Consider the following 19,099-nt stretch of genomic DNA (forward strand, 5'->3'; position numbering starts at 1 on the left):
CCCCGACTCTGCTTGTTGATGTGTACCTCTTCTCTGCCAGACTTTGAACTCCCAGAGGGAGGGGACTGAGGCTCCTTTATCTTTGTCCTTCTGATGCCACAGGGTTGGACACATATTAAATGCTGAATACATGTTTTCTTGAAGACCTGGTGATGAAGGAGTATGATGGTATAAGCAGATGGTGAAAAATGAAGCTTGGTCAGGAGAGCCCTGTGTATAGAGATGATAGTTAAGAGGCCACATTTCCTCCGCGTTTTTTCTGGTTCTGCTTCTTCTAATGACCAAGTACAAGTCTAACTGTCCCTGCCTGCCACTTCTGTCCATCCCAAAGGGCAGGTGCACCAGGGTGGGTAGAGTCAAGCCTAAATACAGTCAATCTTCTAGCAGAGTGGTTCTTAGACTGTAGAGTGCACCAGAATCACCTGGAGCACTTACTGAATAGAGATTTCTGGCCACATCCCCAGTTTCTGATTCAGTAGGTCTGGGGTGGAGCCCGAGAATATGCATCTCTAACAACTTCCCAGGTGATGCTGATGGTGCTGGTCTGGGGACTACTCTTCGAGAACTTCTTTTCTAGCAAAAGAATTTGCTTTAAAAATAATTACTCTACATTGGTGTTGGGAAAGAAGATACGGGAAGCTTTTTGCTTGGGTTTGGTTCTGGAGGTTTAAAGACCTATGAGTATGAGATTAATGTGGATATATGGATCAGATTCTACACGCTTCCCCCCTCCCCTGTCTCCTGGCTTTCCCACAAAGTGTTTCTGTGTTCATTCATCAGCTATTCAATGAATATGTTTTGAAGGTGTAGTATGTGCATGGCAACATAAGAGGCGGAGTTGTTGTTATTAAGGTGAAATTAGTATGAAACCGTCTTTAAGTCCTCGGGTATAGACGTAACTATAATTCAAGGAGATCAAAGAAGATATGCCTACTCAGATGGGTAGTTCATTGCCCAATCAGTGGAATTGTCCCAGACATCTAGTATTATTGGGAATGAAACAATTTGATAGTGAGACCACATGACTATTAAGATCCTGAAATCCTGGGGGCGCCTGGGTGGCTCAGTCAGTTAAGTGCCTGACTTTGACTCAGATCATGATCTCACAGTTTGTGGGTTCAAGCCTCATGTCGAGCTCTTGTGCTGACAGCTCAGAGCCTGAAGCCTGCTTTAGATTCTGTGTCTCCCTCTCTCTTTGCCCCTCCCCTGCTTGTGCTCTGTCTCTCTCTCTCAAAAATAAATAAACATTAAAAAAAATAAAAAGAAATTCTGTGACTAAGGAAAACAGTGATAATTGACACAACATGGCATGGCACAAATGCTGTGGAATTTGCAGTAGGGAGGCCCCCAGAGTCAGCTGAGACCTCCTCATGTAAATACTGGTATTATTGTCCTTATTTCTAATAAACACTTATTCTTCACCAACAGCGTGTTGGTTACTTAGTGGATTTGTATCCAATGACCCCATAATTTGCTGTTTATTGACCTCAGATCATTGAAAAGGTTAAATAGAAAAAGCCACAAGCAGGACCAGAGTGCACCTCAGGGGCCTCTTGAGGTCCCATTTCCCGCGTCAAATGGAATTGAGATGTGCAGTGCTATTTTATTTTTTTGAAATATTTACGAGAGAGAGAGAGAGAGAGAGAGAGAGAGAGAGAGAGAGAGGGAGGGAGGCAGGGAGAGGGAGAATGTAACTAGCCAATTGTAGGACTTGAATTATAGTTACTAGGTCACCAACTTGAATTTCAGACTCACACCTAATTAAGAAAGTCCAACCAATTGCTGAATTCCATTGTATGAGGGTCAAAGTCCCTCTTTCAGGAGGGTTGAGCACTTAAGATGTGGCAGATCGAGCTGAAGCCCCTCACCCCTCACTACCATTTATTGAGCATCTGTTATGTGCTGGGTACTGAGTGAGATACTTGACATGCATTATTTATAATCCTTCAAGGTAAGTAGTACTATCATCATTTTCAGATAAGATAAAAGGCACAGGGAGATTATGTATCTTGTCCAATTTCACACAGCAAAATGCTTCAATTCATTTTTGGAAGTCAGCATAACCATAATACTGACACACGGTAAAAGATAGGTCAAAAATTATGCATCTATATCGTCTGAGTATAGATCAAAAGATTAGAAAATAGAATGTAGCAGTGTATCAAGTAGATAATACACTCTCACCAAATGGAGACCATTCTAGAAATACAAGATTGGTTCAATAATAGGAAACATTAGGAAATCAACGTAATTCACCATATCAACAGACTGAAGGAGAGTCATGTACTAGTAGATGCTGAAAGTATGGCTGATCAAATTCTCCTATAATAAAACTCAAAAACAGGAATATGAGGAACTACTTAAATTTGACAAGGACTAAAAATTGGCCACATGTATCATTATAAACAGTGAAGCACTAAATCCAACTTTGTTAAAAGTGGGGGTGGTCTATTCTTAAGCTATTGAGCTGGACTTCTGCTTCTCAGGTACTGGGTAGCCAACCATTGGAGGTGCCCCTTTCTTCTCCTGGGCCCCACGATGCCGTATGTATGTTGCGTGGTGCCTTTGTCTCAGACTGTCTATGTGAGAGGTAGTGCTTGCAAGGACACATTCCTAGAGTTTGGGTCTCAGAGACTTCCTGGGGCACCAAGGGCACAAGCTCTCAGATGCCACATCTACCAATGATGACTTGTCCTCAGTTTTCATGGCGGAAGTGGAATGTGTTTTTCTGGCACAAAATCACTGTGTGATACATCAAAAATGTTATCCATATAAAGCTTTTGCGCTGTATAGAGTTTACCAGAGTGTAGTGGAGGGAGCAGTGCTTGGCAATCCAGGAGAACTGGGTTCTAGTGGCTCTTGCCACAAGCAGTTATATGTTCCCAGGCAAATCATTTAGCCTTGCTGGGCCTCACTTGCCTCATCTGTGCCATGGGGATGTTGGACTGGATGGACTACCAGTGCTCTTTGACCTCAAAGTTATAATAATCATCACCCTTACCATGTGCCTGGCACTGTTCTAAGTGTTCTGCATAGAGATGAACTTATCACAACGACTCTAGGATTGAAGTACTATTATTATCCCCATTTTATCTCTGAAGAAACTGAGGACAGAGAGGGTAAATGACTTGACCAGAGTCTCACAGATAGGAAAGGATAGAGCTCTTAAACAGTTCAACTTCCATCCTTTACTTTTATGTTTTTTTTTTTTTTAACCTGGGTCCATGTTGTTATTGGGGTGTTGGTTCTGTCCAGCAGAGTGAAGGGTGCTGAGGGCGGGAGACACTTTAAGGCAAACCCAGCTCTGGGGTAGATAGATGGGAGCCACTGCCTGGGAGAAGGACAGCGGTGGCTGCAGAGGTTGCTAACGTTTGCCTTTTTCCCTCTTCTCCTCTTTTCCTGTCTAGTCTGCGGCAAGCGCTACAAGAACCGTCCAGGACTCAGCTACCACTACGCCCACACTCACCTGGCCAGTGAGGAGGGGGATGAGGCCCAAGACCAGGAGACCCGGTCCCCACCTAACCACAGAAATGAGAACCACAGACGTGAGTTCCCAGTTGTTGGCTGGGGCAGTGATGAAGTGGGTTGGGACAGTGATGAAGTGAGTTGGGGCAGGGCTGTAGAGTGTTCTTTTCACCGTTGGGATCTTTGGTGGCACTCATTGATTGGTTTCAATGTCCTGTGGTGACTTGGCTCTTTTAGACCAGCCCCAGCTGCCTTGTGGGTCATCTAAGCCCAAGGCTTAGAGTGAGCTGGGCTGGGAACAGAACTGGGAGTGATCACATCCAGTTCTGCGCCCCCTAATTCTGCTCCTAGAGGAAGAAGATGAGTGTTGAGGTACATGGGAAACATCCTCACATGGCCATTGGCAAGTGCCAGACCTGCTCCTCTTTTCCTTAAGCTCCAGAAGTTTCATTCACAGATAATACCCGGACTTGGGCATACCCTTGGGTATGTCAATTCAGGTGGACCTTCCAAATGTCCTGGCCACCAAGAGATGTGAAACAATCTTGATTTATTTGCCTTGGCTGCATGCTTTCTACTTGAGCATTCCATCATGAAACATAATCTGGGGGCACTTGTCAAAAATTCAAAATGGGGTGGCATGATGGAATCTTTGTTCACAAGATTTTGTGGTAGGTGTTCTTAAGGTGAACAATTCAATGCAATGAAAGGGATCAGACCTTTGAAAATATACAGACTCTAGGATCTGAGGGTGACTCCTGTCCATTTTAGTCAATCAACTTAGTCAGTGGATGCCCGTCAGCTGCCTTCACCAAATATTTGAAATAATTAACATACTTTGGCCAAGACCTTTCTTTGGATTCATGTTGGTCTTGCCTAACCCTCACCCTTCTTTCTTCCTGTAACATGGCCTTCTGTATTCATTTTCTCAGGATGCCATAACAAAATACCACAGACTGGGTGGCTTAAGGAACAGAAGTTAATTTTCTTGCTCTTTTGGAGGCTGTGAGTCCCAGGTCAACATGTCATCGGGGCTGGTTCCCACAGAGGCCTCTCTCCTTGGCTTGCAAGCATCTGCCCTCTTGCCCCCTCTTCTCGTGGTGGTTCCTCTGTGTTTGTGTACCCTGCTGTCTCTTTGTGTGCCCAAATGTCCTCTTGTAAGGATACCAGTGAGACTGAATTAGGGCCTACCCTACCTTAATCACCTCTTTAAAAAGGCCTTCTCCTTGAATATAGTCACATTCTGAGGCATGAGATGGGGGGCGGTGAGGGCTTCAACAGATTCATTTTGGGGGACCCAATTCAGCCCATACTCCTTTAATTCTTACTCATTTGCAAGTTCCAAGTCTTTCATGTATGTGACAGACCTTTATTTTCTTGCCTGCTGTTGTCATCTGGACGGAACCTGGAAAACACGGCAGGACTGTCTGACAGCTTGCCCATCTCCCTACACCGGCTTCTATGTAATGCTGAGCTCTCTGGCTCTCTCTCCTCCTCGGGGAGAGGTTCCTTTGGTCCAGTCACACTCGTCTTTCAGAAAGGAACGTGTAGTACGAGGCAGCCGGCTCTAGCGTCTCCCTGTCTTCCCTCTTATCCCGTCTCTGATCCAAGCGGCCCAGGTGGACCTATTGTCTCCTATCGCAAGGAGGCCGAGAATGAGCTCTTTCGAACTGGATTGCTGTCTGGAAAGTATTTACTAGCCACGGTTGCTCTCTCTGAAGCATTTGTTAACTTGGTATTATTTCCCACAACCCCCCTGCACCGGCTTATCCTCTTTACATCTCTTCTCAAATGTCAAGGCATTTTGTCCTTGTGTTTGTGGGCCTTTACTCATGCAGTAGGGTTTGGAATGCTTCTCTTTTGTCTGTGTCTTTTGTGTCTGTGTGCATGGTGGTGGCAACAGTAGAGGAAGGTTCCGCGTGGTCCCACGGGTACACTGCAGGCCCTGAGTGGATTGAGGAAATCTCTTCCTTGGCCATCCCTACCACCCCCCCCACCCCAGCTTGTTGGCTGTTGACTTCCAAGATGGGCACTGCCACAGCTTCCTCTGAGGGCACCAGGGTCTCCTCATGTACTCTTGTGAGTCAGTGTCTTCCGTCTCCTCATGTCCTCTCTGAGAGGCCAAATGGCCTTACTTAGTCAGGATGCCGAGTCTTTCTTCCTCCTGGATGGAGACGTGTCCACAATCTGGCTGCATGTTCTCTCTGTGGGCTTGTCAGTGAGCCTCTTGGCTCCAACTTCCATCTACCCTTTTCCTCAACACCTGCTGACGACAAACTGAATCCTTCAAAAACGGTCATCTGACTACCCAAGGGTTTTATTTTTAATATTTTTTTAATGTTTTAAAATTTATTTTTGAGAGACAGAGAGAGACAGAGAGAGAGGGAGGTACAGAATCTGAAGCAGGCTCCAGGCTCTGAACTGTCAGCACAGAGCCCGATGCGGGGCTTGAACCCATGAACTGTGAGATCATGACTTGAGCCGAAGCCGGATGCTAAACTGACTGAGCCACCCAGGTGCCCCTACCCAAGGGTTTTAAGCTGTGTAGAAAAGAGTAGCTGTCCCTAGGCTCACCTGGGGCCTCTTTACATAAAGAAGATTCTAGAACCTTCACAAACACCTTTTAACAACATCTCTTCACAATGCCTCTGAGAATTCTGTGATTAACTCCAGTTTTGTTAGTGAGGAGGAGGAGGGCGTGGCAGGAAGGTCCTTAGTATCCACAGAAGCCATCCTTTCCCTCTGCCCTAATTTCTCTGAAGAAATCTAAGAGACAGCAGCTCTTCCCAGGTTCTTTGCACCACACACGCCACCAATCTGTTTGCTGCTCCGAATGTCTGCTCTGTTCCCTCCCACATTCCCCTGTGAGCAGCCCCCCAACCACTTCCTCATGAGCACTAATTGCCAGCATCGTTAAAACCCAGTCATGAGCTGCTCCCACTGTTTGGGGTGGGGGTGGGCTCCCATCCATCCTGCCCCTAAATGCCACCGGGGGTGTGTGGTGAATTGAACGTGACTGCATCTGAGGTCTCAGCTTTGTGATTCTCCCTTGGCGAGGCTTTTGCAGTGGGGGAGGGAGGCAGGAGAGTTTAATCCAAGAGGCTAAGCTGCAGATCCCCCAGGAAAAGTTCTGGATGCCAGTGAAGTGGGAATGCTGCCTTTTCCCTCTCTAGCAGAGCTGCAGGGAGGCCCAGCTGCTTGTGAGCCCACACAGGCCCACGGGGAAAACAGCCCTACAGACTCAGGAGTTTTCCGTGGCATGGGCATCTGCGTTTGTACCACCTGCAGCGGTAGAGACCTTTTGACTTTGTCCACCTGCCATCCCTTGCTGCACCCCGACTGTGTCTCCAGCCAAGCCATTGCTCATGCCCGCGCCATGCCGCAGCCTGCTGCTGGAAGGGCAGAGCAGAGTGCTGGAGCCAGCACTGACCTCCCCTCGCCCCCTACCCCCCCAGCCCCCAGCTGTCCTGTGCTGCCAGCTCAGCAATTGACTGCTCCCTCTACCCCCCACCAGCCAATGTTCTCTCGCCTTTGTTCCTCTGCTAGCTGCTCATTTTCTCCTGAGTATACATTTCTTGTCTCTTCTCAAGGTTTGTTCCCTTTCCTTCTTGCCCTTGCCTCTGCCTCAACTATAGGCAGCCCTGAGATGCTTGGAGCTCCACCACTCACCTTGGCACGTAGTACTTTTCTGTTGGGGTCTTCCCCCCCTAAGCGGCCCCCCTTCCCTCCCCGTGTGACGCTACATTTTTCTTTCTCCTTGCATTTCTCTGACCATCTCTGTCTGCTTTCTAAAAAGGAAATCACTGTGTGTATGTATGTGTGTGTGCACACGTGTGTGTACGTACATGTACACGCATAGACTACATGTATATGAGTACAAGGAGGGAAGGCTTGGGCAGGTTGGGACTCTGCATGGTGCCACTCGGAAGCATTCTTTTGTGGCGGCACCTGGGTTGTTCAGTCAGTTAAAGTGTATGACTCTTGATTTTGGCTCAGGTCATGAACTCACGGTTTGTGAGTTCAAGCCCCACATCATGCTCTGTGCTGACAGCATAGAGCCTACTTGAGATTGTCTTTCTCCTTCTCTCTCTGCCCTTCCCCCATTCATGCTCTCTTTCTCTCAAAATAATAAATCAACTTAAAAAAGAAAAAAGAAGCATTCTCTTTTGACATCTGAAATGCCACCTTGGTAAACAGCTCCAGAGGGGCCAGGGTAGCAGAGAACACTGGATTAGAATTCAAAACTCTTTTGACCCATGCTCACAATACCAAAACTCTTCTTGAATTTCCTTTTATTTTCTATGCACAGGGAGAATCTACTAAAGATGGTGCTTTCAAGGTATTTTCTGTGAGGTGGGGTAGGTGTGGGCATTTATGAGGTTCTGTACTTGAATGGAAAAGATGTCGATCTAAATTCAGTCTAATACATTCTTCTGTCTGTCCGTCCATCCATCTATCCATCTATTCATTGGTTTAGTATCCCTGTGCTAAACACTGTCTTAATCTCTGTTTTTGAGAGCTCACAGTCTTGTGGAGGAGTGTATAATGGAATATGTGTAGAATTGTGAAGACCAAAGGGTCAAGGGCACAGTACATACTCAACCCCTTAGGGCAGTGGTGCCCCAGGTGTGGAATCAGCATCACCAGGGAACTTGTTGGAAATGCAGATTCTTGACTCCAGAAGACCTCAAATAGAGGCTCTGAGAGTGGGGGTCACGATCTGTGTTCTAGAAAGCCCTCCTGGGCACTCTGGTGCCCACCAAAGCCTGAGAACCACTGCATTAGGGGATTTGCAAAGGCTTTGCTAAGAAGGTGACATTCAAGTGAGCTCTGGAAGAGTGAAGAAGAATTTCCCGGGAGAGGGCTTCCCAGGTGGAGGCAAAGTCTTGGGGGGGGCGGGGGCGGGCAGCGGATATGAAATAGCATGATGCCTCAGATAAGTGCTAGTAGTCGACTCCTGACAGTGTCATTGGAAGAATGGTGGGAAAGTGAGCAGGAGCCACCGTTGGACGTCACTTCTATGCCAGGCTGTGTAGCTGTCATCCTGTATGAAAAGGAGAGCCTCAGTAGCAATTACTAGAAGGCAAGGACAAATGATTTATAAAAAAATTTTGTTTGGCATATTATTAATTGTCACATGGAACATCTCTTTTACCTAACAGCATAAATGAGTATCAGATGTTCTCTATGACATACATGGAACTCCTCAGAGGAAAGTGCTTTTTAAAATATGGATCTATACAATTTATTTCAAGCCTGTTTCTCAGGTCCATGGAATGGAAGTTGGGTTGTCCTGGGTCCTGGGAGGTCTCAGTCTTCTGCATAATGCTGGTGTGCCTGGCACATAGCTGGGCTTTCAGTATCTGTCAAGAGCAGAAAAAGCCCCACCCTAGTGTGCCTTTGGAGGGCACGTTGTACTGTGCAGAACTGGAAGAGGAGAGCTGAGTTGATTAAGGGTAATGTCGGCTGATTAGATAATCTGAAAATTAGTCTGATAATGTGCAAATTACCTAAAAGAAGCATATGATGTCATTGCTACACTGATGGGAAAGATCTAACAGATGTTAGTCTCCTGACATCTCTGTCCTCTAGCATATGGCCCGAGGGCAACGAGTAGAGCTTTAAGAGAGAGAGTGAAAATTACCTTTGACACAAGCTTAAGAATTTTGGATCACTCCGAAGGTGCCTAAAAAAAACCATAAAGCACACACAACCCACTGCAATCCCAACCTTGATGCAGGAAATTTGGGCTTTGTTACAGGGGGAGGGAGGAAAATCCAGAAACAGGGCTCTGTCTGGAAAAGGGAGCCGGTTCTTACTTCTTGAAGAGTAAATTTGGAATCTAACAACAGGTGTTCTTTAGGTGAATTATTATTGAACTCAGCAGTTCATAGATGATGAAGTGAAAAGAAACCCGAGGGGCTGCTCTGGCCTTGAGGGCATACTTGGAGTTAATTTTTCAGACCCACAGGCTGGGAGAATGGCAGTAGAATTGGCCAGGCTAGGGTGTGAGTCATGGCGCTGCCCCTCCGCCATCTTGTGTGTGTGTGAATGTGGATTAGTTCCTCACATTTCTTTGCTCCTTTGTTGCCTCATCTGTGAGATGGAGAGAATAACCATACTGACCTCATGGGGTTGCGTGAGTCTCCATTGAGATGATGTCGGTGTTTGGCACTGGGCCTGCGCATCGTGAATGCTCATATCCCGTCTCTGTGCTATTTGGACCAACAGAGCATGTCCATGACCACAGATGGCTAATCTGAGTCAGGGCCTGTCCGTGGCTGTGCGATGCCAGGAAGCTAACTGCCTGTGGGGGTCTCACTGGCATTGGCGGAGCTATCAGAACCCAGCCTGGCCCTGGCCCACCCTCTGCTAAACCTTAGATGTAGGACACCAATCCTTCTGTACAGGCTAAACACGAGTATTTATTGAGCGCCTACTGTGCCTGTGCCTGCTTGTGGGGCTGTGTAGAATCGGGCCTCTAAAAACACAAAAACATGTGGTCTTAGGCGTAGGACAATTTCTGGTTTAATTGGGGAAACACGATGGATGCAGGACACCAAGAGGGAGGAAGCTGTGGAGCAAAATCTAGCCAGGGGTAGCGCCCCTGTGTCTGCCATCCCATCTCCCCAGAATAGGGTCTCCACACCCCCACCCTTGCCTTTCTGTGAGCCTTTGCCTTTCTGTGAGCCTTTTTTATTTCTCTCACATTTTGGGCCTAATTAAATAGAACGTTCAGGATTGAAGGAGTCCCATGTCCTGAGTAATGACAATGACAATAATACTTGCTGACATTCCTTGAATGTGTCAGACACTGTGCTAGGCGTGCCACATTTATCTCATTCATTCCTCACAGCAACCCTGTGAGGTAGCTGCCGTGTCCCCTGGAGGACACCAAGGCACACAGACTCCGCCTGATGTGCTCATGGACATGGGCATGAATGTGAATTCTCTGGTCATGTGTCACTTCTTGGGAAACTTTACTGAGTTAGGCCTTTCATTTTTCACACCTACCTTTATCGGAAGTAAGATTATTTTACATAGAAGAAAGAGAGGGAAGAAATGACAGAATACCTAATGGGTGCCAGGCCCTTCGCACCCATCATCTTGTGTAAAGTTCATAGTCTGTGAGGCACATGCCATTGCTCTCATTTTGCACATGAGGAAACAGAGGCTCAGAAAGGATGAGTAACCTGCCCCAAGTCACATGGTAAACAAGATGGGAAGCTGAGATGTGAATGTGCTTAAGTTGAATACCTTTCAATTAAGTCAGGACATTGGAACCCCAAGTGATGGATCCTAATCCCAAAGATGAGATCTTGTCACGGGTCTAGTGATGTCCCAATTTTCACCTACAGGTCATTTGTGAAGTGTATCATATCCAACAGGGGCTTTTCAAAACAGACAGATGTATTAATGGGTACTGATCTTGGACTGCCTAGCAAAATATCATAGGGGGCTTAAACAATAGAGATTTACTTCTCATAGTCCTGGAGACTGGAAATCCAGTATAAAAGTGCCGGCAGTGCCGGTATTTGGTGAGGACTCTCCTCTTGGGTTGGAGACGGACATCATCTTCTGCGTCCTTGCATGGCTTTTCCTTGATACAGGTCAGTAGAGAGAAGCAAGCTCTCTGATATCTCTTCTTATAAGGCCAATCCTGCCATCCTCATGACTTCATCTAAACACAATCCCCTCCCCAGGGCCCCACCTCCAAATACCGTCATGTTGAGGGTTAGGGTTTCAACATATGCATTTTGGGAGAGACACAATTCAGTCCCCAGTAGGCACATTTACTCTTTAAAACTAACTTTAGCTGTTTGTGGTGTTATATGAACCCCTCCCCCCACCATTACAAATTCTGCTTCAGATTTTAATTTGTAAATGGGTCTTACTCTAGAAAAAAATTCATACATCACTTCGTTCAGTAATTTTCTCGAATCTTTCTCTCATTTGTGTCTCGTGGTCTTTTCTAGCTTATATCTCTCTATCTCTTACTGACCTTGTTCTTTAAAAAAAACGAATGCTGTGCCTAAGGTGGAAATCCTAGGATTCATCCTTGGCTTTGTTTTCCTTCACACTTGTATCAGCTTCCCCTCCAAAATGCCCTCCATGTCTGTCTTGGTATCTCCATCTCCTGGCCTCCACCAGCTCCTGCCTGGATCATGGCAGCTTCTTTCTTGGCCTCCCGGCCTGTATTTTGCCTCTTATTATATTCTCCATGGAGTAGCCAAAGTGATCTTTAAAAAAAAGTTTTTTTTAGTATTTATTTATTTTTAAGAGAGAGACAGACAGAGTGCAGCAGGGTAGGGACACAAGAGAGGGAGACAGAATCTGAAGCAGGAACCACGCTCTGAGCTGTCAGCACAGAACCCAATGTAGAGCTTGAACCCACAAACTATAGATCATGAGCAGAGCCAAAGTCAGATGCTTAATCGACTGAGCCACATAGGCACCCCAAAAGTGATCTTTTTAAAGTCTAAAATAAGGGCGCGTGGGTGGCTCAGTTGGTTAAATGTCTGCCTTCAGCTCAGGTCAGGTCATGATCTCATGATCTCTTTATGGGTTCGAGCCCTGCGTCAGGCTCTGTGCTGCCAGCTCAGAGCCTGGAGCCTGTCTTTGGATTCTGTATCTCCTTCTCTCTCTGACCCTCCCCTGTTCACGCTGCCTGTCTCTCAAAAATAAATAAGAAACATAAAAAAATTTTAAAGTCTAAAATAGATTATGCTATATTCCATTCTCAAAACTTATATCACACTTGAATACGATCCAAATCTCACCTCGAGGTCCTGCATTTTTGCTTCTCACAGTGCGATCAGCAGCTTCAGCATCAGCTGGGATTCAGGTGACCAACTTACCCAGGTTTGCCCAGGACATTCCCACTTTTAGACTGAAAGCCTGTGTGCTGGGAACCCCTCAGCACCGGGCAAACCTAGACAGTGGGCTATCCTGTGGGGGAGCTTGTAAGAAATATGGAATCTTAGGCTCTAAGCCAGGCCTATGAATCCTAATATGAATTTAACTGAGATTCCCTAAGTGGTTTTTTGCATGGCACTCACATTTGAGAAGCCTTGTCCTCCAGGGCCTGCCAGCCCCTCTGACTCGACTTCCCTCAGGGGTCTGGTTTTTGTGCCCATGGTAGGTCGGTACCAGGCAGGCCTGAGCCGCACTGCCCAGGTGCAGAGCCAGTGGGGCCACTTACTAACACGTGACCTTAGATAGGCTACCCAGCTTTTCTGTACCCCGACTATCACTATGTGAAATGAGAACATTAATGCGTCTACCTCATAGGGTTATGTGAAGATTAAAGAAGACAATTCTAATAAAGCACCGTATTAACAGAAAGTGTGTGTGACACACGTGTGGTGTTAGAGTGGTGGTTCCCAAGCCTGAGCGCATCAGTATCACCTGTTCCTGAAAACAGAGACTGCTGGATTCTACCACGGAATTTTGGAATCAGTGCGTCTGGCATAGAGGCCTAGAATTTGCATTTTTAACAAGTTCCCAGATGATCCACTGCCTGAGAGAAATCCCCTTTTTGGAGACTTCTGTTCAGTCTATTTTCTCTTGTGAATTCACCTGTGGCAAACGTGTCTGGAGCTCCCAGCACCTGCTTCCTGGCTTGCTTTCTGGGTGCGTCCCCCGTCTGGGCCCTCATCCCTGAGCCGGGCTGCTGTTTGGCCATGTGGTCTCTTCACTCTGTTGCAATCCTCAGGTTCTTGCGCTGGAGGCGCACCCTTTTCCTTTTCCTGAGTACTGCTTTTCAGTCCGAAGAACCTAGAAAATGCTGTTCCATTTTGGGCAGCTGGGGTTGACATACTGCATCCCTGGAGGTGGTGGGGAGGAGGGGTGGAGAGAGGCAAGGCCGAGCAAGAGAGGAAGGGGGCTTGCTGAATTCTAATATCACAATAATAATATCCTGACAACTTAAACGGACAAGGCTTATCCTGCTCTAAAGCACCGAGATGTCCTGCAATTCTCTGAGGGGAATGACACCACTTCGTTCAGAGCCCTGTTGACATAGTTACTCTCAGATTAAACGTTTTTCCCTTCAACTGACTCATTTGGTGGCAATAACAAGTTGCTATGCCAGAACATGAACTGACCTTTGTGACCTTCCACTGAAACATTGAAATATCTCCTTGTGCTTTCTCTAATCAGCCCTGAGAAAAGTAATCAGCTTTGCTTGGTCTTTTCCTCGCTTTTCCGAAGCATCAATGACAGACTCAAAGTTGCCAGCCTGAGGCTGGAGCACAAAGGACATTACTGGTGGGTCATGTGACCATCTGTCCCCAGAATGGGTGATGTGATATCCAAATTCCTTGCAAACCGCAACTCTAAGCAAATACGTGTGTCAGGATGGGGCATCGATGTGAGCAGACATGTTTTCTGTTTTTACGCCCCAGTGTTTAGGGGTCAATATTGTCAAGGTGTGTGTCTAATGGTCTGCGTTTTGCACTCCAGAAAGATGGAGAAAAGAAGGTAGACGCGAGGAAGGTGACGTAACTGACACCACACTTAAAGCTTTTATAAAGATTCTGCAGCCATTCAGACAGAGTAAGATGGCCTATTTTCTCTCCAGCTGCTGCAGGGCCTCTGGTGAGAGACCAAACCTGGGGTTCAAGGGGCTTTGGGACTAACAGAGTCTGGGGGTTCTTAAGTCCTTCCTTCCTGGTTTTCCAAGAAATGCCTCAAGGAAAGGGTTCCCGACGGAGGCCACGCCCATTGGCTTTCTCCACCACAGCTTTATACTCTCCCATGAGCCCTCCTGTTACTTCTACTGCTCCCTCTTTCTGTCCCTGTTATGAACAGGACTGATGCTGACAGTGCTTTAGAATGATCACTCGGTCCTCAGGGACACTTGACATCCATTTGGCTCCTAGTCTTTGACTTCCCTTTGCCTGAGTTTTTTCTATCTCCAAAAAGCCTCTGTGAAGATTGTCCATCCCTTTCGTTAAGTATGTGTGGCCAATGCCGGCTCAGTCACTGTGCTGGGTGCTGGGGATTCTGTGATTAAAGTCCCCACTCCTGCCCTCAGGGAGCTCCCTGCGAAGAGGGAGAGAGACATGACCACAGACAGAGCACCTGATGAGACGCTGAGTTCCCCTGGGTTTGGAGAACCCTGCTTTTCTGATCTGTCCTTCCCTCTTATAATCGTCAAATCACAGGCCGAAAAGGGACCTTACAATGCCATCTAGTATATTCTCTTGTCTCTAGATAGGGATGCACTCAGCCCCCTGCCCAGGGATAGATAGGGATGCACTCAGCCCCTGGCCCAGGGAAATCCTCCCAAGGCCAGAGGCCTGCACTAGGCCTTTGTTTAACCGGCTTTGCTCCCAGCTTTTGTGTGGCACGTGCTACCATTTCAGCTCATTCTTCCTCATGTTGTCCTGAACAACACGGACTGTGGCGATTGAGGACCATCCATAAACTTGAAGACTTACTGAATCAGGCCTTGGCCTTCGTTTCTCCCTGCGGACTAATCTCAGTGCCTGGAATCACTCTGCATTAGCAACACTGCCTCCTTAATCCTTACCATACATTCACTTTGTCCCCAGTGCTCGGTGGCAAAATGGCCCCTGAGAGAGAGCGACTTCTCTGCGGTCGCGGACTCTAGCGGCCTAACGGGCGTGCGGAGAGTGGACCCCGGTGTCCGTTTCCCTGTCGAGCCCCTCAGTCCCCTTGTCTGTCCACGTCCAGGGAGCAAGGCATCATCTGTCTTCCTTCTGGAGCCCTGGGGTGGGGCCCGAGTCTCTGTTAGTCGCCCAGAAGAACCGGCCTGAATGGAATCCCAACATTCCTTGAATCTGTAGGATTTATTTTTTCATCAGTTCTAGGGAAGCAGTGAAAAAAGGTGTCAGGCCTTGGGGATAATTTATATGAGTAAACACGTAAGGAGTAGGGTGAGCAAGAGCATGAGAATTAAGGCCATTTATCCAGGCTCTGAGACTCTGTTTGCCCTCTGGTCCAGCCTTCCCCACAGTCTTTATCTTGCTACTTTAACCCTCTCCTTGCTCTGCTCTGTGTGGGCCTGAGCAGATCTCCGTGCAGCTGCCCCAGCACCCGCCCGCTCCCCGCCCCTCCCACAGCCCTCATTAAAGGCTGGGTACAAGGTAGCGGGATGTGGCGGTGGCCTCCAGCTGAGGCCTGCTCGCTGATTCTGAAGGGAAGGCACGTTGGCTTACTCCCCACCCCCTCGCCTTCCCTTCTTCCCCTACCCCGGCCTGTCCCGTGTGTCCTGTGTGGCCAGCCTGGGGTTGCCTTTCTGCTTTCCCTCTTTCCTCTCCCCTTCTCTTTACTCCGTCCTCTGAAGATGCACAGCCAAGTGGCACTGGCTAGGAGGCTTTACACTTGAGAGATGAAGTAATAACAGGTGGCAAGACCAGAGGCTGCCAGAGCCCAGGATTCCGGTTGCCATGGAAACAGGTCAGCCCTGTGGAGGGATGGGAACTGTCAGCCATGGAGGGCGGTGGGGGAGCAAGTGAGAGGGGCGAGGCACAGCTCCTCCTGGAGGGCCCTTCTCGCTGCCCCTCAGGCTCCCCAAGGGCCGCACACTCAACCAGCAGGCCCTGGAAGAAACAGTCCCCGGACTGTGGCCGGGTGGTGGGCACAGAGCATGGGCCACGTGCTTCTACACGCCAGGCTCTGGCAGGCAGACTGAGCGTCTGCTCGGGATGTGAAGTCACGCTTTTGTGGGTGTGCCACAGAGGAGCCTCAACTCCTGGCTCGCTTCCTATTTCCCTGGGACATTTGGGACACAGCTTTGGTCTTGGCAGAACCAGCTGAGGGGGTGTCGCTGGTGGCCAGACTGTCCCCACCACTCTTTCTTTTCATGAGGGGCAGGCATATCACAGCAGAGCTCAGACTGAAAGGGGCGAACATGGCCCCGTCTGGGTGGGAGTTTTAGGGATTTGGGGCCTTGTTTCCAACAGACATGTGGCCCAATTGGAGTAAAAAAATCCCGTAGCGTACACTGAGACCTTTCCAGAATGACTGTTCACCCTTTACCAGGCATGGCGGGGAGACTCTTTGGGGTTTGGCTTTCCTTTTATTTTGGTTTGATTTGAATGCTCCCTTCCATCTTCTGTTTATTTATTTATGTGTGTGTGTGTGTGTGTGTGTGTGTGTGTGTGTGTGTGTGTTTCTTCATGAACTTTGTTCTTGATTTCCATTTTCCGCCCCCCTTTGAGATTTTTAGAGTTAACTCCCTCAGGCAAATTCTGATACTCTTAGGGCTCACTTTATTTTCTTAGCAGCTCCTTGTATCTCTTATATGATCTCAGCCCATGAACATTAATCAATGAAAAACCAAATCCATCTTTACGGACATTGCCATCAAGATACCACTTGGGTCTTTGCCCTTCTTTTGTCTTATTCAACAAAGTGGGACTCAATTTCCCATAGGCAGAAGCAGAATCTCTATTTAAATCCCTCTTGAAAGGTCTGGGTGAGCTTCCTATTTATAGTAAAATCCTTTTTATAATGATCTCATACACGGTACCAGGAAATTGCCCATGGCTAGGTCAGGCCATAGGCCAGTATAGCTGTGGTGTAAGCTTTACTTGAAAAAATTCCTTCCAGAGCTTCTGGAATTCTCTGGAGAAGTGTTTTCGCAGAGTATGTGACAATAAACAGGATCACCCAGCATGGATTACTGTGGTAGGGACATCACATTTACGTTCAAAGGGAATTTCTGCTTTTATCAGGCCGATCTCAATAATTTTGATCCCTTTGGGCTTCCTAATTGACGTATGGGTGAATCAAGTTGACTCGAAAGAGATTTATGAAATATTTTGTATGCAAGGTATGGCCCGGAAATGTATGCCTCGAGACTTTCCAGGAGGCAGAGAGTCTCTGGGGACATGGGCAGCCCAGGGGTCAATCTCCCCTCCTGCACTTTGAAATGGGCCTGAAGCCAGCCCCTTAATTTCTCTGAGTTTCGGTTACCTCATCCGTCAAATAATTCCCACTTTACAAAGTTTTTGTGAGAATCAATGAAATAATGTATGTAAAGCATCCTGTGTTAAATCTGTCACAGTTTTGTAGTGCAATAAATGTCTGCTTCTTTTTCTTTTCAAGAAGCCATTGAAGAAGAGGGAGGCTGAGGGGGTAGCAACCTGGTGTCCCTTTCTCAAGAGACAATCATAGTCTTCTACTTCTTGTATGTTTGTGTATGGAATGTTGTTTCTCCTCTCATAGTAGGGCTACAGTCTTGTTCTTCCCAGCAACCCAGGGCCCTCAGCCACCCACTCTTGTTTACTCTGGGAGCTAGATGTGACGCTGGGTCAGATGACTGACTGATCCATCTGGACATGGACCAGCACTTCTCTCTGAGGATTTGGGAAATAAACCATGTCGTGAATGATATTCAGAGCGACAGATAACTCTGCCACAGGGAAAGCAAATGCAGTGCTCTGTCCCCACTAGGAGGGTGTCCCAGGGGTGTCACTGGGCTGTCTACTCACATCTCTGCCATCCTTTTCTAAGCCATTCATCCCACAGATTGTGGTTAACCATTTCCTGCATGCAGGGCATGTAGGTGTTCCAGTGATGAGTTAGACATGGTGCCCGACCAGAAGGAGTAGATCTTTTAGTACAGGTCGGTGGGGCCGGTGTACACATGTATAAACAAGAGAAGGGTCATAAAAGTGATGTCAACAGAGTGCCCTCCCCAAGGCCTGACTGGTTATTTTGGCTGGGGAGTTGGGAGACCTTTCTGGGAAAACACCCTGAAACCAATCCTAGATACTAAGAAGTATAAGAGAACCAGATGCCAAAGCTATTGATTCGTCTATCCTACACCATTGTACCAAGATGAAAGGAGGCTCTGAGCTCACTATTATGAGAAGAGAGTAGGATTTTGTTGAAAATGAAGCATAACTATTCACTGTCACTTTTTATACTGGGTCATTGCTAGACTAAAATGGTACCCTTCCGCTCTCCCCGTCCCTGACATGTCACACCCGCACACAGCAGGGCCTACAACTGGGGTCTTAGCACCTTCTTCACCCCATTGGCCAGATACTCTGTATGGCCAGCAACCAACACAAATATATGTGGGGATCTTGCTCTGATCCAGTCTTCTTGGAAACTTCTCTTCACTACGTAAATTAAATGCTGTCTTTGGTCTTTTCACACAGGATCAATTTCTCTATTACTATCTGCTCTGCTCTACTAGATCATTTCTGAATTTTTAATTCTTGCAGTATTGGAGTTCCTGATTCGATGAGGGCATCCTACCAATGGTGTGTTGGTGGTGAAGATTGGAAAGAATTACCTGAGAGTTCTTATAGTCTATATTCTACTTCATCCTCATAAATCACAAGGCATACCGTGTGTTGGAGAAAACCAGATTCTTTGGTTGCTTTAAGATTTTGTGAAAAGAGAGAAAATCTGACATTATGGAAAGTCCCTAAGAGAACTGGAGAGACAGATGGTGAGGCTGTGTCTCCTGAGACTTTTAGCAGGATGATCTACGTGGAATTCTTTGATCGCTTTTCTTGTGGGAAGCTACCTGAGTTATGATTGGCATGGCCACATTTTCTTTCTAGTTCATATCAATCGTAAAAGTTAGCTTTGGTTTACACTCAGCTCCTTAATTTCATATACCCCACTTCTTCCTGTTCACCTTTGG

General features: G+C 47.2%; 1 protein-coding gene across 2 annotated transcripts in view; it reads left to right on the top strand.

Annotated features, from left to right (window-relative positions):
* DPF3 (double PHD fingers 3) overlaps positions 1 to 19,099 on the top strand; it is a 249,968-nt gene that overhangs the window by 172,801 nt on the left and 58,068 nt on the right. For both annotated transcript variants that reach the window (XM_029951159.1, XM_029951160.1), the window contains exon 7: positions 3,408 to 3,545. In XM_029951159.1, the coding sequence (XP_029807019.1) occupies positions 3,408 to 3,545 (138 nt within the window). The remainder of the gene's footprint in view (positions 1 to 3,407; positions 3,546 to 19,099) is intronic.

Source organism: Suricata suricatta, chromosome 9 (assembly GCF_006229205.1).
Source record: "Suricata suricatta isolate VVHF042 chromosome 9, meerkat_22Aug2017_6uvM2_HiC, whole genome shotgun sequence".
NCBI lineage: Eukaryota > Metazoa > Chordata > Mammalia > Carnivora > Herpestidae > Suricata > Suricata suricatta.